This window comes from Arachis ipaensis, chromosome B1 (assembly GCF_059453495.1).
Source record: "Arachis ipaensis isolate K30076 ecotype BB chromosome B1, ASM5945349v1, whole genome shotgun sequence".
NCBI classification, from domain to species: domain Eukaryota; kingdom Viridiplantae; phylum Streptophyta; class Magnoliopsida; order Fabales; family Fabaceae; genus Arachis; species Arachis ipaensis.
The window spans coordinates 125,826,791-125,853,030 of record NC_142436.1 but is presented as its reverse complement, the minus strand read 5'-3'; the positions used below and the strand labels follow the sequence as shown (position 1 = coordinate 125,853,030).

General features: G+C 34.4%; 2 protein-coding genes and 1 pseudogene across 2 annotated transcripts; 1 reads left to right on the top strand and 2 right to left on the bottom strand.

Annotated features, from left to right (window-relative positions):
• Positions 1 to 835: 835 nt before the first annotated feature.
• On the bottom strand, positions 836 to 1,598 carry LOC148578273 (uncharacterized). The gene is made up of 2 exons (XM_088501226.1): positions 1,231 to 1,598; positions 836 to 980 (listed from the first exon to the last, which is right to left on the bottom strand). Exons 1-2 carry the CDS (start codon positions 1,596 to 1,598, stop codon positions 836 to 838), a joined length of 513 nt encoding a protein of 170 aa, XP_088357352.1.
• A 477-nt stretch (positions 1,599 to 2,075) lies between these two features.
• LOC148578272 (uncharacterized) lies at positions 2,076 to 3,793 on the bottom strand (annotated as a pseudogene).
• A 15,596-nt stretch (positions 3,794 to 19,389) lies between these two features.
• LOC107610675 (putative serine/threonine-protein kinase PBL18) lies at positions 19,390 to 25,666 on the top strand. The gene is made up of 7 exons (XM_021123050.2): positions 19,390 to 19,514; positions 19,829 to 20,190; positions 20,451 to 20,586; positions 20,682 to 20,818; positions 21,101 to 21,224; positions 21,734 to 22,036; positions 25,575 to 25,666. The coding sequence occupies exons 1-7, from the start codon at positions 19,454 to 19,456 to the stop codon at positions 25,664 to 25,666; spliced, it is 1,215 nt and encodes a 404-aa protein (XP_020978709.2). The 5' UTR covers positions 19,390 to 19,453.
• Positions 25,667 to 26,240: the final 574 nt, after the last annotated feature.

The following is a 26,240-nucleotide window of genomic DNA, read 5'->3' as shown; positions in this document are numbered from 1 at the left end:
ATCATCAATAAGAAAGTGGCTCTGCACATACCCACCATCATAAATAATTTTAAATTCAATCCAATAAAATAAATCTGCAAATTTTGGATATGATTAAAGACAAGTTATGTCTCTAACAGTAGGAGAACATGCAGAGGTCACAATAGTGATCAATGAAAAAAAGAAGAGAAATGCCACAGAGCAGGGTCACAAGTTTGGTATGCTAATTATCTGTAGTAGTCTCCAAACCCCATATGTAGTTATTTACACAAAACAGAACTACTCTTAATCTTAATTTTGTTCCTATTATCTAAGGCTGTGTTTGGTAGCCCACACAAGATACAAATACAAATTTCCTACTTTGTATGTGTCTTGCCCAGCTGCCAAACTCTGCCTAACTTCACCATAGTTAGTAAGGGTAGGAGAACCTTCGAAAATGGGATCTTTCACAATATTAATACTAAGCTATTAATTTTATAGAGACTATCCTTTAAACCAACATAAAATATAAGCTAAATTGAACATCTCGAGCTAATATTCCAAGCTGCATTATAACAAAATCTTAAGCATCTACAAGATAGAGAAAGATGATTCAGTAACCTCTAATCAACAACCATACGTTTTCAATCATAATAGCACAGTACAATGAATTTTCAAAGGATAAAACTGTTGTGATTGAATCATAAATAGGAACAACATTATAAATTGCTACTGTGGTGCTATTGAAAACTAGGGCCTGTGTTAAGCCAAATTTAAAATAGTTTCTCACTTGTTCTATAATTCCAAATAACAATCAACTATCAACTATCAACTATCAACTAATCACCTACTATATTTCAATCCAAAATAATTTTATTCAATCCAACATTTTTACCTTCCACACCTTAAACCAAAACTTCTTTGTCGGAAGAGGGACATCTCCAAACTTTTTGTACGATTTATCATATCGTTTCTTGATGATCTCTGTAATCTTCTGAGAACCAGGAGGGAAAGGTAACCAACTGATAATTTCATAAAGAATTGACAAGTTAGAAAACTAAAAAAACGGTTTTAAGTTATTAGCACTTTAATCTGAAATTAAAATATAGTAGTAAACACATATCTTTAGTCTATTAGCACTTTAATCATAATTAGGAAGTATATAACTAGTGAAAACATATACAAACAAAATTAATAATTACCTTGTTTAATCAACTTGTATTTAGTTATAGAGAGATCCAAATTTTAGTTATGGAGAGATCCAAATTTTACCTTATTTTTTCATCAGGAACCAATCTTTCTTTTGTGACACTATTAGGAACAGATGCAGTCTCTGATGGAGAAGATGTACTAGAGTTTCCAGGTGTCTCTGAATAAACTAATAGACTGGAATTGCGAGGCATAGGAGGAATCAAAATTGGAGGAAAGGGTGGAGGAGGGGGACCTATACATCCTGCAGTAGGCCAACTTGGTAGAGGAAGACCCGTGTAGCCTGGATTAGGTACCATCAAATACGATTGCTGGCTAAGTGGTCCTGATTGAAAATTAGAAGAGGTGGAGGTGGTTGAAATAGCGGCTGCGGTGGTGGTGCAAGAATCTCTATGACCCTTGACACCTTTACCCTTGACCCGAGGAGCCATGACCTACATATATATTAAAGACAATATTAAAACAATACCAGCTAAAATAATATGCAAATGGTTTATAATATTTGATTTGATTCAGTGGACCATTTAATGGGGGTTGGTTAAAATGTTATACTTCTGACGTGAGTGAAACTTATTTTATGCAGGTAATAGTATCCCCAGATGCAGATCCTCCTGTTGTTCGCATAATGGATTATAAGTATGATCTCCGTATTTTCTTAGAAAGGTTGTGCACTTTATTTTGATTTTTTTTCATATCAAAATACCTTCTGATGAGCACACCAAGGATGAAACTTGACCAAACAATTAACAATCCTGCACTCTATACAAGAACCATCCCAACGGTTGTAGATGGAACAAACCTGGAAAAGGTGAGCCAGATATAAATATAGAACTTAAAACAGTAGCCATAATCCAATATGTAAAGAAAAATATAAGCTAAAATAATACAAGTTAAAAATGATTACCCTATTAAAAATCAATATCATCATCAAAGTCTGCAACATCATCATAATCATTTTTATTAGCCCTAGAACTAGAGCCGATAGACAATTCGACAATGCGGTCCTCTCCAAATGGAGACTTAAAACTAATAGGAGGCTCGGTGTTAGAAATCCTAGAAGGATTGCTCTCATCCGTTTGATAAGCTACATCATTCTCTTCCTCATCCTCCTCTACATGTACATGATTGATTTCTATTTTATTCATCCTGAAGTCATTCTTATTGCGCCTATAAGGGTGGTTTATCGACAAAAACCTCTGAGGATAATCAAACCATGATACCTTGCCTCCATGTGATAGTGTAAAAGACTTGGTATCCACCATGAAAATAGGACATGACAACCTTCCTTGTGTCATCCACCCAGACAATATCCCATAAGCTGGAAAATCATTGATAGTCCACATCAATGCCGCCTTTAAGACAAAATTCTTCTTTTCTACAATATCATATGCCAAAACACCAGGATTCCACAACTCATTTAATTCGTCAATCAAGGGTCCCAAGAATACATCAATGTTGGCTTTAGGGTTATTAGGACCAGGTATTAAGCAAGTCAATAACAAATAAGGATCTTTCATACACATTCCAGGAGGTAGATTGTATGGAATAATAATTATGGGCCAACAAGAATAAAAGGCTTGCTAAATTAGATATTTGGGGTAAACCCATCAGAGCAAAGACCTAACCTAATATTTCTAGGCTCCAAAGCAAAATCAGAGTGGATACGGTCAAAGCTTTTCCATGCCTCTCCATGTGACGGATGGGTCATCACGCCATTGTCACGTTGGTTTTTTATGTGCCACGTCATGTGCTGAGCTGACCTCATTGATGCATAAAGCCTTCGAAGTCTAGGGATTAAGGGTAAGTAGTGCATCCGTCTGACAGGAACTCTCTTGGACTTACAACCACCATCGGAAATAGGCTTGAATCTAAGTGCTTCACAAAACTTGCAACTAGTTAGAGCAGCATCGTCTTTTCGATACAACATGTAATTGTTTGAGCAACAATCTATTTTGATTGCCTTCAATCCAAGATTTTGCACTAACTTCTTAGCCTCATAGTAATCCCTAGGTATGGCACTACCCTCAGGAGCAATTTCCCTAATTAAGGTGGCCCACTGCTTAAATGACTTCTATGATTGGTTTCCCTCGGCCTTAATGCATAGTATTCTAACAGCTATCTATAGTTGAGAGTGCACACAACCTTCCCACAAAGGCTTTTGAGCTGCTTCAAGAAGATCAAAAAAGTTTTTAGCCTCTACATGAGGATCCTCTGGACCAGTAGAATCGAAAACTATTTCATGATACCTTCTAGAGTTGTCTTCCCAGCTAATGTCATACATATCACATTCTTCCAAATTTGCACCACTTCCTGAACCACCTTCCCGACAATTATTGAATCCCGTCTGATTAATCCCTATGTCGTCAATCTCTCCATGTTCTGCCAAATCCAATAATTTGGCATAAACCCCTTTTCCCCACAAATGCATCTTAATAATGTTCAACTCTTTATAGTTTGTGCATCTACACTTAACGCATGGGCATCTACACTTTCCTTCCGACTTCACAACATCTAACTTATTAATTATTTCTATAAACTCCTTAACCTTGTCATAAAACTCAGGTTTAATACCCCCTCTTGTTGGATTCAACCTATCATACATCCACACTCGATGGTGTCAAGACATTTCTTACGAATCAATATTTTTAGTACCTATAAATCATCCAACACAAGCAACATTTCATCTATCATACAACACCCTATCAATATTTAACCATATCAATATTTTCAATGCAATACAAGCAACAACACAACACAAGTAGTATTTTATTTATCATACAATACCCTAGAAATCAATGAAGTTTACAACACAAGAATTGCACTAGCCTGAACTTCAAGCAAAAAGTTGAAGGGATTGGACCAAAAGTCTCTGAGCAAACATACAAATTAGTCTTCTAATAATCAACTACTGTGCAATGAGAGAGAGTGTGTGTATATGTGTTAGAGTATTATTTTTATAAAATCAACACACAAATTTATGAATATTTATAAAATAATATTTCAAGAGTAAAGTAATATATATTTGACTAAAATATTTTTTACTAACTATATATAAATTAGTGGTAATTATTAGTTAATTTAGATAATAATAACAATAATATTTATTACATTAATTATAAATATATTTTATATTATTATTATTCAAACTTTCTGCTTTTTAGAAGTTGCTAATAGTAACTATACTTAAAGAAATTGTTAAAATAGCAATATGAAGTTGGATAAGCTCTAAAATAACTGTAGTTTATTGAGTTATTCCATGCACCACGCATCTGAAACGAACTTTTTCTTTATATATATAGAAATAGGAGAAAAAGAGAAAAATAAGAGAAACTCAAGTGTATGAAATAATTGACACGACAGGAAGCTACGAATTATATGAAAACAACTTGCTTTCTTCTCTTCTTCATCCACCTACTAGTTATTGCATATCAATAGTCAAATTTGCTTTCGACTATGAGAATAAATTTATGCATGTAAATCTAGTACCTTGTCGTTGTTCATCTTCTGCCGATGACGCATGCGCCATCTATAGATATAGTTATAGTACAAGCTTTGCACAACTAATACGATCGTTGTCACTATGTAAAGCTGCGTATAAAATTACAAATAAAACCAACTTACTTTACTACCTTTTCCTTCTTAAACACTAACATTTGTTTATTTTTAGCTCTATGGTGAATTTTGTTTTATTATCAAAAAGAAAATTTTATTGTCATATGATTCATGAAATTAAATTCTACTGAAACAAAATTGAGTTAGAAACTCAGAAGCAAAATGAAAAATTAGAAGGGAATAATTAAGCGAATCACTGGACTGAGTGCATGGATGAGTCTGTTAAAGTGCTTAACTAGAACCAGGAGTCCAGGATTTTGTTGAGCAAGACTCCGATGATGATCTGATTTTGGTGAACTAGCAAAGGAAAATGAGAAGTGTAGAAGAATGGTCAAAGACAAAGCTGTTGGTGGTCAAACAACTTTCTCTTAGCAAATTTTCCAAACTCATCTGAAACTCATTCCTATCAAAACAATAATTTCAGTAAATTGATCAATAATATTCATGAGTCATGATGTGTGTGTATGTTTTGGGTGCAAGAAGGTTGTTTTTGTTTACCTTCTTATTTTTAAGCTTCAATTAATGACTGTGGGGGACCTTGATGAGAAAAGGATCTTGAACTGTAGGTCCTGTTTTACCAACCAGCAAAGCTTGTAAATGCTTACCTCCTCCTACTTTTTATAAAATTCAAGAAAGAAAAGAGGAAGAAGAAGAAATTAAGCACAAAATAGAAATTGAACAACTTAGTAGAGAAGAATTAGAAGAAGAAGAATCAAATTCCAGATCTCAATCACAACCACCACAGCACCAAGAAGGATAAATAGAAATTACAGATTAACCAAAATTACATCGTATGGATATAGAAATTACAACTTCAAGAATTCAACGATCTTTTTCAATACCTCAACATCATTTCTCAGCATCATCAATCACAATTCCAGATTTTACAACACTAGCAATCCAACGAGTAGATGATGAAGACGAGATCAAAATATAGATGTTCTTACCAAATGCAGCATCCGATGAAGCGAAGTTGAGTAACTTAATATCTGATTTCATGAGGATGTAAAAAGATATAACAAATGCAAAAATATCATGAACAATAGAGAATTTTCTGCAATACAAAATGTTGTTCAAGAAAAAGTATCAATTATTGAACAAACCTACAAACTAAAATCATAATGCAAAGGAATTTTACCTATTATTCCATTTTATTTTTTTATTGCTCAATTTAACATATCTCATGAACAACAGAGAACTCATAATAACTATCTATCTATAAATTAAACAAAATAGGTTGAATAGATAAGCAGAAACACAATTATGCTAATATTCCAAATGCAAAACTATTGAGAAGAAGCATTACCAGAGAAAAAGCCACTAACTGAATTAAATTTCTGGTATAGACAACATTCATCAAGCTCATATTAACAATGTTCAGCAATCCAGATTAACAATCTAAACATTTCTCAGCTATTCAGAATAAAAACCTAATCTAATCCTATTTTAACAACCTAAAAATCCACTAATCAGAAAACAAATCTAACTAAAATAATTACTAAAATCAAACTAACTAAACAAAATTAATTGAACTCCACAAAAATTAAAAGAATTTTAAAACCAAAACCTGGAAGCATAGACAATCAAACCAGAGCAGAGGGAAAGAAGGATGCTTAGGTCTCTACGGTTCGAATAGGGGGAAAGAGAGAAGTGGAACCGCGGTTGACGGTGGAACCAATTTTGGTCGCCATAGAGCTAGAGCTTGCGTGAAGGTAGCCGCGGCATTGACTGGAGGAGATGATGGTTGTAGCCAGAACTGAGGGGGATAAAAGGAGAGAGAGAGGCGCGGCGGTGGTGGACCTTGAGCTTGCTTTGTTCTGTGAACGAGAAAGAACGAGAGAGATAGGGGCTGTGTTTTACTAGTTCAGTGTTTAAAAAAGAGGAGAAGAAGGAGAAGGTAGCTGCGGCGGTTAGGGTGGCTGGCAGTGGCGCTGTGAGTGAGGAAAGGAGAAGAAGAAGTAGCCCGTTGATGGAGAAGAAGGGTGAGGAATGCTAGGTTTATCTTGTTTGATTTGTGTGCTGGGAATGGAGCTCGGGCAATGGTAGGTTTAGCTTATTATTTTCGACGGAAAATTTTAAATTACAGACGGATTTTTTGTCTGTAATAATTTAATAAAATGCAACATTTTTGTCCATTTAATTACAAACGGATTTTCCGTCTGTAACCATTTCCCACGAAAAAAAATTAATTTTTTCGACAGAATTATCGAACGGATTCTCTTTTCCGTCTGTAATTTATGCTAATTCATTTTTTTATTTTCTGACAAAAAAATCCCTTTGAAATTCTGTCTGTATTTCCGTGAGATAAAATTCGTCGGAAATATCCGTCTTCAATAACTAGTTTTCTAGTAGTGAACTTGTAAGATGATCAAGATTGAGAATAAAAATTGAGAATTTGAATGTACATGTTCTAGAATCCCCTTTTTAAGTCTATCTAATAAAATAATGCCAAATATATATTTGTTTTGGTGAAAACATTATTTGTTCTTAAGTTGTTTTTTTTTAATTTTTATGTTTGAAATTCAGAATTTTTTAATATAAGTTGAATTTATTTGCTTATTACTTGTGATTTTTTTAATTTATACCGTAGATATTTTGTTAATTTCTAATTTAGTCGTATTTGATATAATAAAGTTTTATATTTCTAATATGAAATATTGTTGATATAATTAAGTTAGTTATTAATTTTTATTGGTGTGGATAGGACCCAAATGACGTCTCGTAAATGTAGACGAGGTCGAGGAAAAGGATGGAGAGGTCTTGAGGGAACGTACTAGTAGATAATCCGAAGTTAGTGAGTGAGTTACCCAAAGATAGTGGTGGCGCAGAGGACTTTTTTGGCGTAGTGACAACACAAACGGCGTAGTGGCAGCGACGGTGACCAACCGACAAGCTGCATTAGGATTTTCTTTAAATAAATTGCAAAAAGATAATAGGGAGAGGGAGGAGGACAACCTACCTGGAGGGAGGAAGGAGGGAGCTCTGGCGATACAGGGAGCAGTGGCGACAGCAGTAGCAGTGGCAGGAGCGACGAAAACAACAGCGACAGAATGACCAATGTGGCGCATAGAGTCCATACAGTCTTTAGAGACTGTTGGTGGTGCCGACGTTGGCAGAGGGGGCTATCGGAGGTGGTTTGGAGAAGAGAGATGGGGAGAGAGAGAAAGAGAGGTTTAGAGAGAGAGAGAGAGAGAGAAAGAGAGAGAGTGGTCTTTCAAAATGAGGGGAGGGGCGCGCAATTCTAATTTAGGGCAAATTTACAGTTCGATTTATCGGCGTATAAATTCGACGGTAATGTATTGCGCGTGACCAAAATGCAGCGGTCCCTTAATTGCACTTTACTGTCGGATTTATTTGCCGGTAATGTATTGCACCTGACCAAAACGTAGCATTCTATTAATTGAGCTTTACCGGTGGATTCATCCACTGATAATTCTGTCAGTAATGCTCACGCCAATTTCTCTTTTTTTTTTTCTCTCTAAATATTACCTTGGATTTACCGTCGAAATCGAATCCGCCGGCAATCCCGCCACTAACATCCGCCAGTACATCCGAAGGTATTCAATTTTTTTTAATGGTCACCCATTTACTATCTGCAGATGATCCAATTTTATTTGGCAAAGCTAATTCCTTATCATGCTAGAATTTAATGTAGACTCTACATATTTACTATGACATAAGTGGACAAGAAGTGAACCGTAATAAATCGTCTGTCTTTTTCAGTTGAAATACGCCACTATTGATAAACGAGATAAACTTTTTCTTATCACTACAAGAAAAACACTCATTCAGCCACACTTTTTTTAAGCTACATTTGTAGAATTGGCTATGCTTTTCTCCGTGTTCCCTTTTTATAAGGAAATAGGAAACACAATTGTGGCATCATTTAAAAACTGTAGCCTTAGATACAATAAAGATCTCTTATAAAGCGTAGCCTTATATTGATATCTATGGGTACACTTTTCATACCAAAGGAAGCGCTTTAAGAAGTAACCTATTTATTATGTTTTGGGTGCACTTTAAAAGTGATGCCTAATGTATCAAGGGCCAAATACACAAACACTTAGTAATTTTTTGTTTCTTTTTCACCAAACCACATACTATCATACACTCTAGGGTCTGCACACAGCCCTCTTCTCTCAGCACCACAAGACGCAGCCATGCACCCTCGGTCCCACTCACAGCTCACGAATGGTGTCGCCACCTTTCCTCTCTCAGTCCTCTCTTTGCCTCTCACCATCTGCCATCACCCTTTCCCTCTCAACCCTCTCTTTGTCTCTAACCAGCCAGCATCACGGCTCTCGTCACCACTCACCAGCATCAGAGTCACGACGGTGCTGTGCTGCTTCTCGCCTCTCAGTGATGACGAGTTGACGACCCTCAACGACAATGAACACAAAGTGCGATGACACTTCTCTGACCCTCAACAACGACAACTGGTTTTTCTGTCTCGGTTACGACAGTGTTGTCCCTGGTCGTCCTCTTCTTCTCTGCCGCTAGTCTTCTTCTTCTCTCTTCTTTGACCCCTGCTCAAGCACAGGTAAATAATTATTGTTCTGATTAGGGATTTTGATGATTGGAACTTTTGATTAGGGGTTTTGATTATTGTTCTGATTAGGGGAGGTTCTGCGATTATTTATTTTTTAATTAAGAAGCATCATGTTTTATTTTTAATTTGTTTTTAGTTTTGATAACTCCGCCTATGTTATACTTGCGGTACATAGCCGGTTCCAAACCCGGATAAAGGAGGAGGGTTGTGTTAGGTCTTCGACAACCAACATAAAAATATAGTCGAACCCCCATGACATGAATCAAAGACATTATTGCGCTAAAGCTAGGTCGTTGCCCGGAAGCAACGTGTTGTATGGCTCGAGTACAGTGTCAAATGAGCAAGAGCCGCTGTATTGGTACCCGGATGTAGTGTTAAATGAGCAAGGGTTCCCGCATTTTCGTGAACAGACGAGGGTAAATAAGCTAGTTCACAAAGTAAAAGGTAAAGGTCAGAGCGACAAAAGGTTAAGATTTGGGACATAGAACATAGGCACTCTAACAGGAAAGTCCATGGAGGTGGTGGACACCATGACAAGAAGGAAGATTAACATTATGTGCCTACAAAAAACAAAATGGGTTGGTGCGAAGGCTAGGGAGTTGGATACTTCTGGTTTCAAACTTTGGTATACAGGAAAGGTGAAGAATAGGAATGGGGTTGGTATTATTGTGGATAGGCAGTGGAAGAAGGGCGTAGTAGATGTCAAGAGGGTGGGAGATTAGATCATCTCTATCAAACTTGTGGTGGAGGGAGGTGCTTTTCATGTGATTAGCACCTATGTACCGCAAGTGGGTTCGGACGAACAACACAAGATAAGGTTTTGGGAGGATCTAGAGAGTTTGGTCCAAGGTATACCTTCGTCAAATAAGATTTTCTTAGGAGGAGATTTAAATGGCCATGTTGGAAGAGAAGTAACTGGGTATGGAAGTATTCATAGAGGCCAGGGTTTCGGGGTAATCAATGCCGAGGGTAAAACTATTTTGGACCTCTCCTCAACCTTTGACCTTCTTCATCACAAATACATGTTTTAAAAAGAGAGACGAACATCTTATAACCTATAAGAGTGGCATGACAAGCTCTCAAATCGACTTCTTCTTGTTGAGGAGAATCGACCAGAAATTTTGTATTAATTGTTAAATTATCCCGGGGGAGAGTTTGACAACACAACATAGGGTGCTCGTCATGGATTTTTGCATTGAGCAAAAGTTGAGAAAAAGACATCATACGAAGAACCTAAGGACGAGGTGGTGGCGGATGAAAGGTAAGGAACGAAGAAGCTTCCTAAGACGGGTAGGAGAAGAGGCAAAGTGGGATGGGAAAGGAAGCGCAGAAGAGATTTGGAGGGAGATGGCAGAAGTTATTAGAAGAACAACAAAAGAAAGCTTTGGTGAATATAAAGGAATGACATAACTTTACTTGTTCAAATAACAATTAAGGTGAAGTAGAGTCAGGAACAATGAATCCCTTTATGATAAACAGATTCATTTTGCAAGTTCGTTATTATGGGTAGTTCCTACAAAGGATCGGACTAATGACGTATACAATACTTAAATTCTCGATGTAGGTGCTACATACATAGTCGGTTCTCATCCTTCAAAGACGACGAGTATAATAAGAGCATCCGTCGACAAAAGGATCATTCTAAGATGCCACCAAGATCTCTTCGTTAGTTGGAGGAAAAATTCGCACGAATTGGATTTTTTGAGGAGCATATCGAGAGAGAATTGGATTTGGTTAGATAATGTGTGGTTAGTAAACAAGGATCGGTTTTTTAGTAAGGTACGGAATGTATCATCAAATATTCAATATGATTCCATGAGATCTAGTTTCATTTCAAAAGATCCTTTCAATTGGCTAGAATCTGTTACTTGAATGAAACTAGATCTCGTGGAATCATATTGAATATTGGATGATATATTCCGTACCTTGCTAAAAAACCGATCATAGGACCAATAGACAAGGAGTCTTGGTGGTGGAATGCGAGTGTACAAGAAAAGATAAAGATAAAAAAGGGAGTACTTTAAAGAGTGGTCTTTATGCCGTAATGTAGATATTGGAAAAAATATAAGGCAATTAAGAAAGAGACAAAAGTTGCTGTAAGTGAAACAAGAACAAGAGCATATGAGGGTCTTTACCAGTCTTTGGGCACGAAAGAAGGAGAAAAAAGTATATATAGAATCGCAAAGAGCTGTGAAAGAAGAACGAGAGATTTGGATCAGGTTAAGTGCATAAAGGATAAGGATGGAGAGGTGCTGGCTCAAGAAGAGATGATTAATGAAAGGTGGAAGAGCTACTTCTACGAGTTATTTAATGAAGGACAGAAGACTCTTCCGAGCCTTGATCGGTTATGCACAAGGGAAGAAGATCAAAACTTTGACTACTATCGAAGGATTCGAGACTTCAAGGTAAAAGAGGCTCTAAAGCAGATGAAGAATGGCAGGGTAGTAGGACCTGATAATATCCCGATTGAGGTTTAGAAGGGCCTTGGAGGGAAAGGCATCAACTGGTTAACCAAGCTTTTTAATGAGATTTTAAGGTCAGAGAAGATGCCTGATGAGTGGAGAAAAAACACCTTGGTACCTATCTACAAGAATAAGGGATATATACAAAGTTGTGAAAACTATAGAGGGATCAAGCTCATGAGCCATACCATGAAGTTACGGGAAAGGGTGATAGAACGGAGGTTGAGAAAAGAGACACAAGTAACAGAGAACCAATTTGGATTTATGCCAAGCAGATCCACCACCGAAGCGATATACCTGTTAAGAACGATGATGGAGAGGTATCGTAGTAATAAAAGGGATTTACATATGGTGTTTATTGATTTGGAAAAAGCATACGGTAGGGTGCCAAGGGAGGTCTTATGGAAGGTTTTAGAAAAGAGGAGAGTAAGGATCGCATATATTCGTGCAATTAAAGACATGTATGATGGGGCCACAACTAGTGTGAAGACTCAAGATGGTGTGACAGAGGAATTTCCTATTGGTATAGGATTACACCAGGGATCATCCTTAAGCCCATATTTTTTCACATTAGTCTTGGAAGTACTCACAGAGCACATCCAAGAGCTTGTGCCATGGTGCATGCTTTTTGCCGATGATATCGTCCTTATGGGAGAGTCAAGGGAAGATCTAAATAAGAAGTTGGACTTATGGAGAGAAGCTTTAGAAGTGTTTGGTCTGCGCATAAGCCGTAGCAAGACGGAATATGTGGAATGTAACTTCAGTCTGAGAAGGGAAAACCCTAATATAGAGTGAAGATTGGAGAAAACATCCTACCAAAAGTTAAAAGGTTTAAGTATCTTGGGTGTATCATACAAGATAATGGAGAGATTGAACAGGATGTAAATCATAGGATCCAAGCAAGTTGGTCAAAATGGCGAATTGCATATGGTTTTATATGCAACAAAAAGGTGCCTATAAAACTTAAAGGCAAATTCTATCGCACTGCTATAAGACCGGCTATGCTTTATGGTACGGAGTGTTAGGCGGCCAAAGGGGAGCACGGACATAAGCTGAGTGTGGTAGAGATGAAGATGTTGAGATGGATGAGTGGTCATACGCGATTGGATAAAATAAGGAACAAAGATATAAAGGAGAGAGTTGGAGTAGCACCTATTGTGGAAAAGATGGTTGAATCGCGTCTCAGGTGGTTTGGACATGTGAGAAGAAGACCGACAGAACACCCAGTCAAGAGGGTGGATGAGATGGAAGATGGACAAGGGGTGAAAGGCAGAGGAAGACCTAAGAAGACCATCCATGAGGTGATCAAACGAGATCTACATGTAAACGGTCTCTCTGTAGACGTGATACATGACAGAGCACAATGGCGTTGTTTGATTCATGTAGCCGACCCTACCTAGTGGGAAAAGACTTTGTTGTTGTTGTTGTTGTTGTTGTTGTTTTTGGTTTTGATGTTTCCCAATTATTTTTAGCTTTTCAGGTACTGTGGCTGTTATGTTAAGGGTTGTTGGTTTATGGACTACTCTGATTTCCTGAAATTGTTGATTTCTATTGTTGTTTGGTGCACTACTTATATTGTTGTTGTATTTTTTGATTCCTTTCTGTCCGTTAATTTTCTTACAGCTTCCTGAGCTTCAGAGAGGTTAGGGGAGATTTCTTGAGTTAGTTACAAATGATGTATTTTAGAGGAGAGGAAGAACAAAGAAAACTTTAGCAGAAATTATTAGAAGAGATTTGAAAATGAATGGGATAAACACAAAGATGACTTATGACAGGGAACAATAGCATTGGTTGTTTCATGTATCTAACTTTAGTTATTGTTATTGTCTTTATTGTTTTGTGTATTGTCTAATCTTTGGAAACTATCTACACCTAGTGGGACAAGATTATTAAACTTTGTTTGCAAATTTATTTCTTTTAATTTTGTTTTTTTAAAAGTGGGTTCTTGTAGCTATGAATCTATTAAGATTTTTCTGAGTGTTTAATTTTGTTTCCTCTTATTAGTCCACATATTGCTTGAGTTTGTATGAACACTGCAAAACTACTCCCCACACAACACATATTTATTCTCAAGCCTTGGAGAAGCTTGCCCCACACATTCAACAGGTTTGTTTGTTATAGCCTTGTGATTTAAAGCCTCAGGCACTTTATTGTTATTTTCTCTGTTCTTATATTTTCCTGCTTGTTTGAAATTAGGTTAGCATGGAAAGTAATGGAAAGGGAGTTTTGATTGATGGGGTACCTCTACCATTTGAACCTGGTGAGATTGATTTTGGTAAACTAGGAACAAACAACATAGATAGAGATATTTTGCTATAATTTGTATTTGAATGTTAGTTTGTGTTTTTTTTAACACTAATGTGTAGTTTTAATTGATTATTATGGTTGATGAGACAAAAATTCATAAAAAATTTCATGAAAGTGTTACAACTATGTTAACTAGATATTTACGTGGTAGCACCAGATTGGATTTTAATGTAAAAGTGTTTTATGTTGAAGGGTGCATAGAATTTAAACTCTATTTTTTAATTACGATCTTGTAGTCTAACCACAATTTATAACTAATTTGCTTCGTGCAGGTGAGGTAGGGAGCAATCATGATGAGCTAATGTCAAGTTTCTTTGCACAACCAGATGCCCTTGCCTATGAGAAGGTAAATTCATAATCTCTCTCTTATATTATCTTAGTCCACCCCTCTATAAAACAGAATTCAGCAGCAGAGATTTTAGTGTCAATTATGTCACTAACATACTCTATGTTTGCATGCATTTGTTTGGGTTAATTTGAGGCTTATAATTAACCATCTTCTTGCAAACCTAGAACAATTGCAAAAGAAGAATGTTCCACCACATCTTGTGGCACACAAGGTAATTTTTCAAATGCTCCTATATTACATTTTGAACATACAAAATAACTAGTTCCATTTATATTGTATTAATGCACAAATATATTACTTATTTTTCTATGAAGATGACTTGCTGAAAAATCTCATTTGTGGAAGCTCCTGACCTTAAAAAGATTACTGTTGTTATTTTGGGCATGGACAACTATTTCTCTGGCAATCGGTTCCCTGATTATATTTTATAAGTGTAGTAGGTAATTTTTTGTCATGGATTCTTTATTGTTTGTATGATATTTTTCCCTCATGAGATGCATTTAGGATATAAGATGTAGAAGAGTAGTAATATCCATATTGAAAGGTATTAAGGTAATGAATGTAAGAATAAGAAACTTTATAGGAAGCGGATATGTTAAACTTCAACTGGTGTAGTATAATTGTCATAGAATTTGATCTAGGATCTCTACTTGGGATGTCCTTTATCCTCATATATTTAATGAATATTTTTAACTGCATTTTATATACAATTAAATGTTGGTAAAATAATTTTTAAAGGTCCCAATGCCTTTTATCAAGAACCTGCATCTGTTTGGTGATGTTCGTAAGAGCAATATCTGGTGATGATTAAAAGTTTAAAACTCATGAGATTGTTAATTTCTGTGATTTTAGATCAAATTACACATCATTATTGCAATGCATGAATTGTTACATACTTACATGCTTTTTTTAATCCCATTTGAATAGTTAAATGTTTTTTAAAACGGTTAGATTACATTGCCAATTTGATAAGAATAGCAACTGCAGCATGCATCCACTGCCATGTTTAGTTTGCCTAATATTTTTTATATAATTATGAAGGATAATTTTGAAGGTGTTTATCATATGATGGTTAATTGGCAGAGATGGAGTGTTGGAAATTGAAAGATGATTGATTAATGAGTTTTATTGGAAGATACTTATGTAGGATATAATATTTTAGCTTTTCGTAGTTTATTAGTAGTAAACTCTAAGCGGTCTCATGTATATTTTGATATGGGTATGTTTAATTTAGTGTGAGGTGTTTGAATATTCAAAATTATGTTCATTCTAATACTTTTGGTTCATTATAAATATATTTTGTTTAAAGATCATTTTTATTATTTAAAGAAATTATTTAGTATTATTATGTATTTTTTTTCATTCTATAATATTTAACTAATTTAATTAAAAATGCAAAATTATATATGTAATCATATTACTAAATATTAGGTTGTACAAAAAATTATTAGAATATATATATATATATACAGAAAATTTAAAAAAAATGAGGGACCTAAGGCTACACTTATAAATGGTAGTCATGGTATACAATGTGGCTATGCTTTACAGGTGATGCAGTAGCGTTGAAAAACGTAGCCTTTGGTCCTGGATAGCATCCCTTAAAAAGCGCACCCTATTCCCAAACGCCAAAAGCATAGCCCTTGGTGCAGAAAAGCGTAGCCTTTGAGAATATGCAACGGCTGAATAAGCATCCCCCACTAAAGCGTCTCCGAAGCCCGAAAAGCGTAGCCTTAGCCTAAGGCATCATTTTTTTTAATTTTGACTACACTTTTCAAGTGTACTTGAATGGGTGTTTTTCTTGTAGTGTATGCTGCAAATTTCACATGTCGGAATACAAAATAAATATCTAGGGCTCCTTGCATTAATACATAGATTAAAGAAAGATATATTTAGCTTCATCAAAGATAAAGTCACTAAAAAATTGTAACATTTGGAAGAGATCTTTTTTTTTTCAGCAAGTGGTAAAGAAGTTTTAATTAAGTCAGTGGATTTAGCAATCTCAATTTACACGTTTGAGTGTTTTAACCTTCCAAAAACTTTAGTTGTTGAACTACAAGACAAATGCTAAAATTCTGGTGGGGGCAGAAGCAAGGGAAAAATAGATTATAATGGATTAAATGGGAAGAAAGGTATCGATGAGAAGAAGATGGGTTGACAGGTTGACACGAGAATACAGTTGCAAATATGGAGAGAAAATTGTATATCTAATCACCCACTAATTTCATGTCCTATGATTTAGAATAATTTTTAGAATTTGGTTTGGGTTAATAAGCTATTAACAAAGCAGAACTTAGAATAAAGAGCTACTTACAATAGTTTTTGAAACAAATACAATCTAAACTATCCTAAACACGCTAATTAGGAAAGGAAGAGATATGGTAATATGGAGCAAAGAAAAGAAGGGTACCTATTCAGTGAGCTTGGGACACAAAATTAAATACCAATTCTTACATCTACCGATTGAAGTCCTTTGTATTCATTTCCACAATAAATAAATATATTACTGTCTTAGCCAACAGTATAGAATTTTACTATAATTGTGTAAGAGATATAAAAGTAAATAAATAAATTTGTGATGTGAGAAAGATACAAATTTCTATCAAATTAAGAACCATAATTCTTTTTAGGGTTAAGTACTTTTTTCGTCCTTAAGGTCTTGGGTCAAAATCAAAATCGTCCCCGAGCTTTTTTTCTTATTAAAATCATCCTCAACGTTACAAAACGTTATAAAATCATCCTTTTCTATCTCAATTTTAATATTTTGACCAAAATACCCTTAACAATTAATAAAAATAATAAAAATCAAAAACAAAAACAAAAAACCCTCCCCCTACCCCCACCCCCACCCCCGATGTCTCTTCCTTCCCATCCCCTTCCTTCTGCTCTTTTCGGAATCCCCCTTCTTCTGCCTCTCCCACCTAAAAAACTCCAATTCTTCTTCTCTCTTTCAGCAACAGCAACAACTAAATTCAGTAACAATAATTCTTCTTCTCTTCTTCAGCAGCAACAAAAACAAATTCAGCAAATTCAACAATAGCAAATTCAGCAGCAACAACAACCACAAAATAAATCACTAAAAATTTTAAATTTGACAACAATTCAACAATCATCAATCGCACTTCAAATCCAAAATCAGCAACCACAAAAATTAAAAAGAATTAAAAAAATGATGTTTATGTTCTTCAAAAAACAAAGGAAGAATGAAAAAAAGAGGAACGAAGATGAATCCAAAACCCCCTAAAACAGCCAAACACCACCACTTGAACAATTAGTAAAGTAGAAAACAGCCAACAAACGCTCTAAAAGAGCGTCGTGTTCTGCAAGTCCCCAACCCACACTATCTCTGCTAATGGAGAACATGCAGTACGCAGAGGAGCTGGTTCGGGAGTTCCTCGTCTTCTGAGGCTTCACCAATACTCTCCAATCTTACGACTCTGAGCTCCGAACCGATCTTGGAAAGGGCTTCCACGTCGATAAGATCATCGGCCTCATCTTCTCCCTCTACGTTCCCAAATTCCAAGCCGATAGGATCGTTGCCCTCGTCTCCTTTCTACGCTCTCCAAAATCCAAACTTCTCTTCTTCGCTTCTACGTCGTTCATGGCTTGCAAGCCAATCGCAGGGACAGAGTCATAGACTTCTTCGCTGTCTATGGCAGTGACCTCTTGCAACGCTCACATGATTGGACTCGCTGGTTCGGCGCGTTTTGCTGTCGACAGAGACGGCAACGTGGGACTGGGCGGCAAGGTTGTGGACCTCGTTCGGGAGAAGAAGGTAGAGAAGAAGGCGGGGGCGGAGATGATACGGTGGTGAAAAGAGAGAGAAGAAGAATTGGGGTTGTGGTTGGGAGGGGGGTTCCAAAGAAAGGGGTAGGAGGAAGGGTAGGAAGAAGGGGATGAGAGGGAAGAAACTGAAGAGAAACAGGGTTGAGTTCGGGTGGGGGGGGGGATGGGGTTGTTTTGTTTTTTAATATTATTTTAATTAATTATAAAAGGTAATTTGGTCAAGATAATAAAATTGAAGTAGTAAAGGACGATTTTATAACGTTTTGTAACGTTGAAGATGATTTTAATAACAAAAAAAGTCGGGGACGAATTTGATTTTCACCCCAGACCTTAGGGACGAAAAAATACTTAACCCTTATTTTTATATATAGGTTAGAAAATTAATATCTCTCTTTCTATTAAAAAATTAGTCAACTATTTTTTGTCATTTAGTTGAAGAATTGATTTCTATAATATTTATGAAAGAATTTTCTTTTATAAAAACAACTATTATATGTAAGACCAAATTTATAAAATAATAAAAATAAATATATAATGTATATATACAATATGTAAATGATATGTATATATCAATAAACTTTTAAGAAAAACTATTAAATACTAATAGTTTTATTTATATTTGAGAAGTCAAATTTGATTTTAGATAATTAATTATTGTTTGTGTTTTAGTTCAAGTAGATATGATATTTTTTTCAATTTCAATAGATTAAATTTATGTAATACAAAACCTTTTATCATTATGTTCATAGTTAATAATATAATTTTGTTTTGCACAACATAAAATTTCTTTAAACATAGGGATGAATACATTGTTCAATGGAGACATTATATATATAATTTGTGTATACTTTCTTTTTTCCTAAAATTTTATCAGACTAAATGCACCCACGTACTTGTGTGTGGGTCCGTCCTGCTTATATCGAAATACATCAGCAAATTTTTCTATCAATAATAAACACACAATGCGTCCATATATTTAATATGTTAATAGATATGTTTATTTATAGTTTATTATATGAAACAAAAAATGCAATGAAACATTATCATTATTCTATGTTTTTGTTGCCTTTTCTGGAAATTTAAAAAGGGACGGAGAAGGACAATACATGCACGAGAATCATAACCATAGATGAAATGTTGCATGCATGAAATTTAAGATGGATTGTTACTCGTATTTTCTATGCTGATTATTCAAGAAATTTTTTTCTTTTTCTTTTTTTAATGGGAAATTGCATTCGAGAAAGTTCTGATATCACCACGCCATACCCAAATAATCCTATAGGTACGTCCGTTACTATGTTTTTGTCTATTATGTGCTTTAATTTCAAATTAATAGGTATATGATTGAATATACATCATGCATATATGCAATAGTTAGGTTATGCTTTTGGTGTTGTTATTATTGTGCATGTGTGTTTTTGTTTCAATTTCCAATTTCTCGTTAATATTGCAAGACTAGTTGTATGTTTTGATTGTATTACATAATGTGTTGATTTTCCTTTTGATATTAATGTTAAGTTTTTGATCTTGTATTTGTTTTTGGCTTTATTTCGTTATATTTATTGATTTAATAGTAACAAAAAAATTATTTTGCAGGTGCTACAAAAGGAGGTTATTATAGAAAAAGAAGCACATTATTGTTACCACCACCACCAATACAACATGTTGATGATGATGATTATGGTAAAGATGATGAGATTGTTCTAGCAACATCAAGATCTGAAGGCGACATACTACTAATTTCATCCCCTCATTTAAAATCCTTCACATTCAATAATCTTAAGAATGTTACTGGAAACTTTGATCATGAGAATCTAATAGGAGAAGGTGGATTTGGTTATGTTTATAAGGGATGGATTAATGCTCATTCATTTGACCCTACCTTTGGAATTGGAACTGTTGTTGTAGCTGTAAAGAAGCTTAAACCTCAAGGTTTTCAAGGTCATAAGGAGTGGTTGGTAGGTTTCTTATTAATTGCTACCTATTAATTCACGGGCAATACTCACATATAGAGTAAATAATACAGAATACAGAGTATTGGCATATTTGATAATGAAATTATATTTTATTTAAAAAAGTGATAAAATTCACATAATTGATCATTTCTTTTTATTTTTTTATATTCTCTAGGCAATTTTATTCTGTACGAGAGTAAACATCTTAATTTAGTTTCAAATGAATCACCAAATTATATAGAATTTTCATGCATAATTTACAGAGTGAAGTAAATCATCTTGGACAACTTCATCATCCAAATCTAGTGAGACTTATTGGATACTGTTTTGAAGGGGATAATCGACTTCTGGTGTATGAATACATGCCAAAAGGAAGCTTAGAAAATCACCTATTTCATAGTATGTTGGTTGTTGCTGCTTAATTACTACAAAAACTATCACATAAATCTTAGCTTGGTCCATATTTAATATAAAAGATTGAATATTGGATGTAGAGGGGAATGAAACGCTTCCTTGGACAACAAGAATGAAAGTTGCTATTGATGCTGCTAGAGGACTAACCTTCCTACATGAATCTGAGCAACAAGTCATCTACCGAGACTTCAAGACTTCTAACATTTTATTAGATTTGGTATGGACATCAATAATATTAGGGAGACAATAATCAAAAATTATTTTATTTATCTTAATATCTATAATTTTATGTATATAACATCTAAAATTACATATTTATTATATTTAAGATTATCTATTTATTTCAAAAATAGATAATAAATATAAAATAAAATAACTTTAGAATTATTTAGACTAATTTTTATTATTTTTCAAGCATTTCTGATATGTATGTATGCCCATTTTATTAATTCCTGTGTAGTACTTTTACTAATTAAAATTATTGATTAATTAAATGCAGGAATTTAATGCAAAACTTTCTGATTTTGGATTGGCGAAAGCAGGGCCCATTGGTGATCGAAGTCATGTTTCTACTCAGGTCTTGGGCACTGTAGGTTATGCTGCTCCTGAATATATCCTTACAGGTAGGTTTCATTTTTTCTTCCAAAATTTGTATAGTTTCCATGCATATCATTCATATCTTATATGGCAATGCTGGTAAATAATCCCCACTCCATCTGGTATCGGCTAAATTTTTTATTTCAATTCATATTTCAACTCTAATACTACTCATTAGATTTTATCATTGAATAAAAAAATTTAGAAATTTTCGCTCATCAACAACTTTTCTTTTTGTTTTTGCCTTACATTCGAATCAATACCAGCCATTTCTCTTCATCTTTATGCTAAAAGTGCTAACCTCCTAGTCTTTTCCTAAAAAGAAATCAACAACGATATAACTTTTAGAAAAAATTTCAAATATATTATAAATACTGATGTTTAATAGTTTTAATCATCAATCTTAATCATGTAAATATTTTATTATTGAGATTAATAGTTAAAATAACTCGAACAATGCTATTTTTGATATCCTTAAAAATCTTTCCTGACTTTTATTATGCTATTGATTATTTGTTCTGGACCCCTTTTTCAGGTCGGCTAACTACAAAATGTGACGTGTATAGTTTTGGAGTAGTACTATTGGAATTACTAACTGGACGGCGTGCAATTGAGGTAACAAAATCTGGGATGGAACATAATCTTGTGGAATGGGCAAAACCCTATTTGGGTGATAGGAGGAAGTTGTTCAGGATCATGGACACTAAGTTAGCAGGACAATACTCACAAAGGGCAGCTTATATAGTTGCTCTTCTTGCTTTGCAATGCATTAGTGAGCCCAAGTTCAGGCCTCAGATGCTTGATATTTTATCTACTTTAGAAAGGCTTCCACTAACTAGTAATAACCACTCACATAGGCCCAAGAATAGGCCCATATCATCAAGCCCAAGGTTACCCAGGGCCCCTAATCAATTGGTTTTGTCTCCTTTGAGATATAATAATAGTAATAATGATAATTATTATTCACCATACAACACCGGCAGGTCACCCCTCTTGCAACCCACGCATCATTATTAATGATTCACACACTTTTTTTAATGTCAATATCGATGTCATATATTATATAATTCATTTTGTACGAGTCTGGTATATTTTACAGATTTTACAATACAAAATGAATGACAAAAAAGTTTGATGCTTATATTTGACAATGGCAAAAAAAAAAAAAGAATTTGTATATCTTCATTCTGTAAAATTCTTGTTCATTGTAATGTAAATATATTTACGTAGGTTACATTCGTTAGCCTTTTTTTGGATTGTGTTGCAAGTGGTAGGCACCCCAAGACTTTTACTTTCTTACTTGTAGTGACTAGAAATGTCTTCATAGTCTCAGATATTTGTTTATCATCAATTCATCCTTAGAAGTATTTATTCGTATTTATCTGCAAATTACAAATATAATCCAATCCGCAGAATGTCAAATTGATTTGGATCCGATTCGCACTCTAATGGAATCGCATCATGGATATCACATTTGTTTTCATAGATTCAAGCTACATATCCATATATCTACATTAAATAATAAATAAATAAATAAATAAATAAAAATATATATGTTGTGTTTATATTTTATTTTAATTCATAATTTTTTAAAAATATATGTGGTATTATTTTAACGTTTTGTTTAAAAAAAAATAGTTTAATAATATTTAAGAATACACAAGTTTAAAAGAATAATTTTTTTATAAAAATAAACTTTTTAATAAATTTTATATTTTATGAATATATTCAATATCCGATGAGATCGAATCTAGATTTTAACCATATCTGATTCAATTCACTGAACCTCTCCTATCATATCCATTTGACAATCATGCCATTGTATTTTATTAATATAAGTTTCCAGCGAAAGAAGTTGGATTTTGTTCATATTTAGTAGTCATATTCCTTTGGAAAAAAAAGGTGATATTGAACTAGAAAACTAATAATCATATGAACCAAATTATTGAATTAGTGGTAAAATAAGATTAAAAAAAGTATAAAATAATATTAATATTTACCTACAATATTTGACACACAATATTACTTTATCCAATACCTAATTACATACATGACTATATTAATAAAAATAGGAATCATTAATTTATATTTATTATGTATTAAATTAACTAAACAAATGAATTTGATGAAATCACCATCTTAAAAGCATTCGATGCTTATTTCTCCACAAACTGCACAATTTGGGGATGAAAAATTTGTGACTCAGAAATAGAAAATTATGTCTATTAACTCAGAAGACACTATAAGAAAAATGTTAAATATCGTTAGATTTTTCGTTAAATTTAGTGTCGCAGATTTGTGTCAAATTTTCTAACAGACATAGCAATAAATTCGTCAGCTGAAATTATTATGGGCAAATTTGTATATCCGACAGCAAATTTGCTGGTAATAATTAGAAGAAAAACGGGGAAAATAGACGTGAACGTTAGTGTCGAATTTACCCGCGGATAACTCAATTAGTAGAATGCAGCATTTTGGTGACCCGCAATGCATTATTGTCGGATTTATCCGCCAGTAAATCCGACGGTAAACTTGCCCTAAATTCAAAATGCGCACCCTCTCTCTCTCTCTCTCTCTCTCTCCCTCCCTCCCTCCCTCCCTCTCTCTCTCTCTTTCTCTCTCTCTCTCCCCGCCAATACCGGCTACCACCAACAGCCTCCAAAAACTGCGTGGACTGTGTTGGAACTCCTTGTGTCACATGGTTCATTGTGTCCCCGCTACTGCCACTGCTGCTAGTCGGAGCCCTCTTGTAGAGATTAATTTTATGATTTGTATTTTTAGAATGAGTACTTGTTGTATGTATTCTAAAGGTTTTAACTTTCTAGTATAAATTATATTGATGATATAGATTTAAGAGGTTTTTTTTATTAAAAATTAATTTATGTATGTTACATTTATATTTCAGATTTAGGGTTTAAAATTTAAGTTTAGAAGTGAATTTTTAAGAAAGGGGAAAGTGAAAATTATTGTTGAATAAAAAGTTTTATTATAAATGATGAGTCTTCTAACAAGATTGATCTAATGAGTGATTATTTTCTCTCACAAAGACAATTTTGATATAGGTTCAAAATCAACGATGAAAATTTATGAATTCAATACTTTTATATTTATTATGATAAATATTTATGGATTAATTTTATTTTAATATTTTCTTCTTGAGTTTCAATCCATGAATCTTTAATTTTCTACTTCTTGTTAAATTATGTATGTCTTAGTTTATTCAGCAACAATTACCTAAGTTATTGAAAGTATTGAAAATTTTGATCTGCTGCTAGAAATTTCTTATCTTATCTTTAACTGAATTAATGCAGAATGGTAGTCCATATGAGACTCATACTTGTTGATATTATGTTTATAAGACTCATACTTGGGAAATTAGGCAATGCTACTTGTAAAATCGAAATGTCCAAAGAACTTTCGTTTTTAATTTAATAAGGGAGATTTGAGCTTTGGATATATTATTGTATTTTTTTAGTTTCATATTATGTTTATGAGATTTGGTGAATTTAATTGAGTTTTGATTGTTGTGGTGGATTGAGAACTTGTGAAATAAGAGGTTAGGTAGATTTGTAGGAACTGTAAAATATTTTTCAAAATTGTGGGTAAATTTAATTAGTGAAAGTTAAAGTTACTAAATTTCAATGTTCTCTTCTCAAGTATCTTAATTATGTAATATCAAAGATGAGGGTGACTTACTTGAGGTATTATGACCCTCGGGATGTAGAATGTAGGTTGTTGACCTATTGACGATAAAGTAATTTAAAGTGTTTATGTACTTGGTTAAAAGGACATTAATTTGCCAATTAGTTTATACCATACTTAGAGTAAAGCTTAAACCTACGATTTGAGGTTCAAAATATATATATATCTTTTATTGATTTGACAATTAGATTATGATATAATTATATTGTTTCAGATAGACATGGCACCAGATAGAGGTGTCACCAGGCAGCCTCGTGGTTGGGATAGAAGGAGGGTGACTACTGGCTCCCATGGGACTTCTCAGTCCTTGCCTTCTACCTCGGCTACTCCTGGGTCATTACAGAATCAGTTATTTATCATAGTCTCTAACCCTAACTACGTGGGTCTTGTTGCGCCACCTAGGAATGACAAAAAAATATGTTGTCGATTACATCTTGGGCAAATTGCGACAGTTGTTAAATGGCGTCTGGTTCTTTCCAGGTTAGTTAGGATGGCACCATGAGAAATCAACCAGAGAAACATGTGTATATGTTATGGGCCTCTCCATTTCCAAATCAATGAAAACAACTTATTCTGATTATAGTGATCTTCATTCAGCTTTTGATAGGTTATCTTGAGGTTGAAAGTACCATCCGAGGAAGCATTCCAAGCAATTTGATCACTGTTTTTCCAAGGCGATGGAGGCACAATGGCCGTAATCTTCTTGACCACCTCCTCCAATAGCCACGTATCAGTTTTGCCACATTCCAGCTCCTTGAAACGGTAAGAAAATCTGTGAGAAAGCCAGAAGGATCAAAACTGTTACTTACCTGAGAGGTGAATTGGTTCAAAGGGCCCACTTCCGGTACCCAATTATGGCTCCAGAAATTAATCATAGAGCCTTCCTTGATGCGCCAAATATGGTTTTTCTAAACATCTGGCCAAGCTTTACAAATTCCTCTCCACAGGTTAAATTCATTCCACTTCCTCTCAACCCTTGGAATAATATCATTCGCTCCATTATATTTGGATATGATAACACGGCCCCAGAGAGAGTCTTTCTTTTCAACAAGACCCCACCCAGCCTTCACCATAAAAGCATGGTTCATCTTACTCGCATGACAGATACCCAAACCCCCAGCCTTCTTCGATTTACAAACTTTATCCCAGCTTAAGAGGTGGATCTTTTTAGAATTTTTGGTATCTCCTCAAAGAAAGCTCCTGCATTTACGATCAATACTATTACAAGTAAAAATAGGTAAAAGAGCATACTGCATAGTATAAAAAAGAATAGATGAAAGAATAGATTTCACCAAAAGTTATCCTGCTAGCTAAAGAGAGAGTTGATACCTTCTAAGAAT